This window comes from Chrysemys picta, chromosome 4 (genome assembly GCF_011386835.1).
Source record: "Chrysemys picta bellii isolate R12L10 chromosome 4, ASM1138683v2, whole genome shotgun sequence".
NCBI lineage: Eukaryota > Metazoa > Chordata > Testudines > Emydidae > Chrysemys > Chrysemys picta.
In genome coordinates, this window is record NC_088794.1 from 100,627,732 (window position 1) to 100,635,271 (window position 7,540).

At 38.9% G+C, this 7,540-nt stretch overlaps 1 protein-coding gene across 13 annotated transcripts in view; it reads left to right on the top strand.

Moving 5' to 3' along the window:
- Positions 1 to 7,540, top strand: part of MEIS2 (Meis homeobox 2) — a 180,571-nt gene that overhangs the window by 167,277 nt on the left and 5,754 nt on the right. For 9 of the 13 annotated variants that reach the window (XM_042857440.2, XM_042857443.2, XM_005299960.5 and 6 more), the window contains one exon: positions 6,674 to 6,732. The exons of the other annotated variants lie outside the window; for them this stretch is intronic. In XM_042857440.2, the coding sequence (XP_042713374.1) occupies positions 6,674 to 6,732 (59 nt within the window). The remainder of the gene's footprint in view (positions 1 to 6,673; positions 6,733 to 7,540) is intronic. 13 annotated transcript variants of the gene reach the window in all.

The following is a 7,540-nucleotide window of genomic DNA, read 5'->3' on the forward strand; positions in this document are numbered from 1 at the left end:
TCATTAAGTGTTAAGCACATGCTGAAGGGCTTTGCTGAACTGGGGCAATGTGAAAACAGCCATTTCATGGAATGTTAAGTGCCATGTAATGATGTCAAACAATCCTGCCAGGAAAAAAAAAAGTTCATTACATTTTGTGAACAAACTATCACTATTTCTCATACCACTATTTGTGAACAACAATTTTTTTTTACACAAAACAAAACTATATTTTGCTTTGATACACAGAGCAATGAATGTTTCAAAAGATTCCACTGGATGGCTCAGGGTAGTGGAAATGGGATGCAGAGAATTTTACTCCTAGTTAGTGGCCTGTAATCTAACCTGATATGGTAGTGGCCAATAGTAGGAAGGGGCACAGAGCCTGGATTACTCTCTCACCCCTAGAAAGGACACCCCCTACTTCAGGGTTGAGGCACATTGGTTGAGCTTTGTGGAAAAACTTGCACTAGCATGCTCACTGTTGTATCTAGTAGCTGGGTCCAAAACTTCAAGCTCCAGGGCCCTCAATCTGGTAACTTTCATAAGTACAGTACTAAGGGACTGATTTTCAAAGGTATTTAGGTGCCTAAAGCTGCAGTTGGCTGCCTAGTGGGATTTTCAAAAACACCTAAGTAGGTTAGGTACCTAACGCCTAGTGCTTCAGTGTAGACACTTGCTACAGTGACAGAAGTGGTTTTTCCTTCACTGTAATAAGTCCTCCCCTTCAGGAGGCAGTAGCTAGGTCTACAGAAGGACTCTTCCATCAGCCTAGCAGTATCTATACTGGGGCTTAACTTGGGTTAACTACATCTCTCAGGGTTATGAATTTTAGGTAGACCAGATCTCACATTTAATATTAAAGAAAATATATTAACATGATTATTATTGTAATGATTAATTGTTATTATTATGTTAGTGCCACAATCCCTAGTCAAGTTTCAGAGTAGTAGCTGTGTTAGTCTGTATCTGCAAAAAGAACAGAAGTACTTGTGGCACCTTAAAGACTAACAAATTTATTTGAGCATATGCTTTCGTGGGCTACAAAAACGAAAGCCCACGAAAGCTTATGCTCAAATAAATTTGTTAGTCTCTAAGGTGCCACAATCCCTAGTCAGGATCTCTGTCCTTTACAAACACCCAGGCAGACATGGTTCTGGCCCCAAACAGCTTACAATCTAATTTGAGACAAGGCACTGCTGTAGTTCATCTTTGGAGTTCACTGGAAGTGTATTCTTTTTATTGATTTATTCCTTCCTCTTTTTTTCAGTGTTAAAGAGTTGAGTGTCTTTCTGTGCCTGCAGTGAGTTGGTTGATTTAAAGAATTTTCGTTATTTTAACATATCATTGTCTGTTACGGATATTTTAAGTGGAATCAAGAGAGCATAGTGATACTGATGAAGCATTAGGGCTAAACTCTGTGGTCTCATATTCTACCTCCTTCTTCTCAAAAAGGGAAATTCACTTTGCTATGGAGGACCAGCACAAGATCCTCTCCGCCACTTAGGTCTCACATTGCCAGCCTATACCCTAAGGTAGTGATTGGGGCTGAATGCTACTTTGTGCTTCAACCAGCCAGTCTGGTCCCAGCTTGGGGATGAATTTCATGTTTCCAAACATTGCTGTTTTTCACCCACATAAAACCAGACTGTTGTGGCCTTATACAGGTGAAATGAATCTCCTCCAATAGCCTTACAGTGGGGTTGAAGCAACCTGCCCAGTATAAATCAGTGCACTTGCAGATACTACTCCTCGACTGATTCACTAATGGAAAGAGCCGTATCTTAACAAATGAAATTTTGTACAACGAAACCAGTGGGAAATCTCAAAAATTGTATTTTAATATGTCCTGCTTGAGCATGCAGACCAAGAGATCTGTATTTGCTGCATATTTTCTTTTGCAGTTTGCATTAGTATTCCTTTGAAATTTTAGCAGAATGTTGTTTATCATCAAATTAAAATGTATTAGGTAAGTGAGACTTTAAAATCATTTTGGAGTGACTTCAGATAGAATATCGTAACTACATGTATTGATGCAATTAAATATTGTATATGACTTCTTACAACATATAGAACACAGGTTTGTGATTAAAAAAACAGTGATGTCATTTGAACAGCTGCAATTTTTACAGATATTAGAATGGTGCTAATTAGAGATGGGAAGAAGCTTAGGTCAGCTGGTCTGCCTAAGCAAAATGCCTAACTACACTTAAGATATTCTGCAAACTGTAGAATTCACTAGTTTACCTCTACTGCTCTTTTTTGGCTGAGCACAGATAAAACACTATCAAGTAATGAGATTTCTTTTAAATGTCCACATCATCTTACACGTTCATCTATATCCTGTTTGACTTGCTCACACAAATAGCTCCAATGAAATTAGTGGAACCATTTGAGTGACAAAGGCGAATAGATTTTGACCCTGTATCATTTATGTGACTGCTTTATGTAACAATGCTAATAGAAATACATCCTTTCCTAGCCAATGCCCACTGTTTGAATTAGTAGGGATGGTAATCTGAAATCTGCAAAATGATGGGAGTGAGAGTTGCATTATACACAGTACACCAATTACATGTATTCTCCTTAACAATACATGCCTCGTTTATCATTCCAGGGTAAGGGCCAAATTCTGCATGTGTATGAATGTAGAGCTTGTGACAGGTGCCAAATTGACAGCCCTGGAGGCTGAAGTCCCCTGTTTATCCACAGAACAGGTATGGCACATATAACGGCAATGTGAGCTTCACTCCTACGCCCCTGCCAATGTGCCTGATGTTAATATGGATGGAGAGAGGAAAGGTGTTTATGTAGATGGTAGACTGGACAGATCACAGGATGGGGAGTGGAGAAATCTAGGGTTACGTTCTGGCTTTGCCACAGACTCCCTATATGACCTTGGGCAAGTCACTTAATCTCCCTCTGTATCAGTTCTTTTCTATAAACCGGGAATAACAATCATGCTATCATTCTCCCACCTTTTGTCTATCCAGACTATTCAGACTGGGACAGGAAATGTCTCTCATTATTTGTTTGAACAGGACGTAGTGAAACAGGGCCCTGATCTTGGTTGGAACTGCTATGTGCTCCTAGAATACAAATAATTATTACGATTAATAATAGAGCAGTTCTCTCCATTGGAGATGATTCGTTCACCTTTTCCCTTTCAGTCTTTGGTCTCCGGGTTAAGGCAACCATCGAGGCTGGCAATTAGTGCTAAGGAACAGAGCTGTGAATTCCTGTTTCATAGGATCCCAAATAATGCTAAAACTAGTGTTATTTTCGTTTAATTTTTTTCACTGGTCTTTTAATGCCCCTTAAAAACATTTCTGCCAAAGTAACATTACAGTGTTTCTGTAATGCATGAACTGAAATATTTTGCAAGGACTAGATCTTTCTTTATTTCGGCCCCAAAAATAACACCCTGAGGCATATAAAAGAAAAGCCCTCAGAAAATGTAAAATCTAGGGCAGAGACTATGGCTTCCATTTCTCTATTATGCATCATTCACATTGATGGTGTATTATAAATGATAATACACAAACACTATTCTGTGTATTTCTGCCAGTTGTGCTGGCAGTTTATGTAATGTAGTCATTGCTAATGACTATTGGACCTGATTTTCAGCCTGAACTGAACTCCACATCTGCTTTTGCATCTGCAGTTTTGTTGATACAAATAATTTCAGATGACATTTTGCAGATATAGTTACTTGAGGGCATAAGTGATGCAATTTTATGCTGGGATTTTCAAAGGGAATTAAATTTCAGTGGGATTTGGGTGCCTAACTCTCGTATGCTCCTTTGAAAACCTAGATGTCCAAGTACTTGACTGTACCCCTGCCCCCTACAGCAAGGTACTTGCATGTCTAAGTGACATCAATTGCACTTGCAATTTTTTGCATGTGCAAAATTTAAGAGCAAAAAGGAACACCTAGAAAGTAGGGCTCAAAATCAAGTGCTATGTTCTTTAGCAATTATATCTATGGTGGTCTTTCAGCATTTACTAGAAATATGTGGCCTTATAATTTAGTACAAGTCTCCCTAGCTGATTTTTCTGTAAGGCAGTACAGTTTGGGGGGGCTCACTTTCAGGGCTTCAGCTTCCTCATCAGAAAATACCTACTGAATCATCTTGTAGTTCATATAGAAGATCTAGAATTACTCCTGTGGGTTTAATAAACCTAGGGCAAAATGTCTTCCTTTGGAAGTGAATGTCTGGCAAGTGCATGCAGACACAGAGGCTGGGTTTTCAAAATCCATCCCATAAAGCCAGTATCCTGGTTGAATATGTAACACTGTCAAACCAAATTTTGTATACTCATACATGTGAGCCAGTTGAGTCACTTTACTTTCAGGACTTAAAATGTTCTTAATGTCCTGCATTGTTGTGTAAACCCCATTGAAAAAACACTTCAGAGGATGCCCGTTTTTTTACTAATGTAAACATTCTGACCAGTATCCAAAGATATGACCTCTTGGTGAACCTTTAACCTTCCCCTTAATTATTTGTTTGAAGGCAGTGTGGAGTTCTCCTGCTGAGACTGAAGAACCATAATGCCTTGCAGCCCTGTGAGTAAGGGAGTGTTTGGAGGGAAGTGGAAAGGGACATAAATAAGGGCACCACCAGATGTAAATAATAAAAGTGGTTGGGGTTTAAATAAAAACTGAAAAAGCAATTTAGTTTCCCTAAAGAGTGGCTGGATTGAAGAAAATAGGGGCTCGGAAGATAAAAAATGTGGGAGGGTCTCTTGTTTATGATTTTTTACAGGCCGCCCAAATAAGCACTCATTGCATTCTTTAAAACCTTGCCATCTGTATACATCATTAGAAGCTCATAGGAGAAGAGAAAACAGTCTTATCAGGCTTTTCTCTTAATCTCTATTGGCCTTAACTTTAGCTGATAAAAGGCATGCTGGATACAGAAGGTTCAGGTCAGCCCCCATTTGGTCAACGTGGTAACATTGCTGGAAAGCAGCTAAGCAAATTAAGTTCTATCAGAGACCTTTGTCTTTGGGGACGGAAACTGTGTCTAGAAGTCACAGTATTAGAGTAGGAAATACCTCCACCATGCTGAAATCACTGCTAGCTGAAGGAATGAGCAACAGAATCAATTCTTTGTTTTTATTTTTAATACTTGAAGTCTCTTCTTGACTAATTCAGAGGCAGGATGACATTTTTGACAACTGAGCTATACTTTCCTTGAAGAATAAAGAATGTCTTTGTTTTGGATGTAAACATAGAGATGCAAAAAAGCCCTTTGGTGTTATTTGTAGCATTTATGCATCTGTCTAATGGAATTCCCACCAGTGTGATTACAGGAGATCTAAACAAAGGTGTACTGTCTTTTGTTATCTTTGATGGACTTTAACCTGAGGGGAGCGACTCAGTGGCTAGTATAGTATATGTCGGATGCCCAGCTGTGTAAGTGTTAGAATTCGACTAAGTGAGTTGATTAATTGAATTTTCCATTATTGACTGAAAAACTCCCATTAACTTCAGTGGACTTTGGATCAGGCCCAATGGCAGTTAAAGAGGCTGTTTTGGATGACCGGCATGTTAGTATTTCTGAAGAGGATTAAACACTAGTATTCAACTTCATTAGCACTCCTTAAGGGTCACTAGACTGAAGTCTGAACTGTGAAATACCAGACAAAACCTGAACATAAGCCCCGGCCTAAAGTGTTCTTAAAACACAAAGAACAGGGATAAAAATAAAAACAAGTGTGGTTTGTGAGTGATAGAAAATTGCCTTGTTTTGAACAAATTGTATAAATAATATGGGGGGGGGATTATTTTTACTGAGTTTGATTTTACTGAGTTTGAGCTGATATGGATTGCTGTGCATTAAACTAACAGAAAATATGCAAGCACTTATTTGTGGGTTACCAACCAAATTAAATTCAGGCTTTCTAGCCAAACAGCTGGCTTTATCTAATGCTCAAACGCTTCGGCCACTACTCCAGCTATGGTACCTGATTTGAGGAAAAAGTTCTTTTGGGCCTAATATTAAACACATGTACCTACAACTCCCTCTTTCTACTGAGTTGAAAGGTGCCTCAGTTTATGGTCAGCAGTTGCTTAATGCTCTGCCTTGGGTGTCCCACTCTTGGCTGAAAAGGTCGCCCCCAGCTGGCACTGACCTCTAAATGACCCCTGACTTTACAGGCTTAAACTGCAGGAGTTGCAGAAGAGCAGAAGTCTTTCTGGGCCAGCACTTATTGCTGCTGTGCTGGTGATAAAACTTCAGACAGCCTAATTGATGGCTTTGCTGACCTAACAATACCTTGTGAAAGCACAGAGTGGCAAAGCCTGGTCTTCATTTATGGCCAGCTGCAAGGGTAGCTGAATCCCCTATGATGAAGAAAAAAAAGTCTTCTAGCCTGTGAACTTTAACCAGGTTCCTTGTTACTTTAAGAAGTTAAAGAAACAATTGTCTTGTAACACAAGTTTTCATTCACATTTACTTGTTCACAGCCTTCTGGTAAATCCAGTCTTAAACTGGCTAGTAAGATAAGCATGTTACAAGTTACAATTTCTGAGCACTTTGAGGGAAATCTTTTAAAGTGAAGTTATATATATATTTTTACATGCTGCTGTATTGCACTGAATCCCTGCCAGAGTAAAAGCAAAGGTGTTCTTAAAAGAGAGAAGCAAGCTGATGAATGGACTTCTATTCTTTGTGTTCTGTTTTAGGTTTATTAATGCCAGAAGAAGAATAGTACAGCCTATGATTGACCAGTCAAATCGAGCAGGCAAGTTTCAAGTAGTATCTGTATTCAAGTCCCACAGGCGCAAATCCTCATCAAGTTATTCTTCAGGAGTCCCATCACCTGGTAAATAAATGCCTCAACTAGGCATTCTGGGAGATTATTTTTTCTTATGTCCCCAGAATTCCGCTGTAGGAAGCAACTTCACTAATTGGTGCTAATTGGAGATTTCCCACCCTGACTCTACTGAAACTGCTTTTTATTTTCTCTCTGAATTGGTAATTGGGTACAAGTACTAGTGCCACAAGCAGTTTGTTTGACTGTGAGCTCTTGAATTACTCATTGCTTGTCTGCATCCAATCAGCAGGACAATCTCATTTTCTTGCTACCCACAACTCCTTGGTGTATGCATTGCTTTCACTTCTGTAGGGCTAGCTGTAAAACTCATTGTATCCATTCATTTGCTTTGACTATTCACAATATGCAACTAACGCCTGACATGCTACCATACTGACCAAAAAAATTATTAAAAGATTATTACTTTTGTTTAAGAATGCACCAAATATATTCCCATTAAAATACATGATTTCTGTAGCAACATTAATTTTTTTTAGTTTCTTTTAAAACATTCATAAGCCATAACTGTTCAGAACTACAACTGGTACAGTGCTAATCATTCTACTTTGTAATATGCATTTTCTTAGCTTACTAGGGAGTTGTGGTTTCCTGCAATGAGGTTATGGGATAAAACTGTTCTCCATGTGGTGATGACTGTTGTCACTAACAAGGGCTTTAACTTGATGGTGATTTCGCCTGCTGCTTCTCTTTAAAGATTTGAAAAGGTTATTAAGCC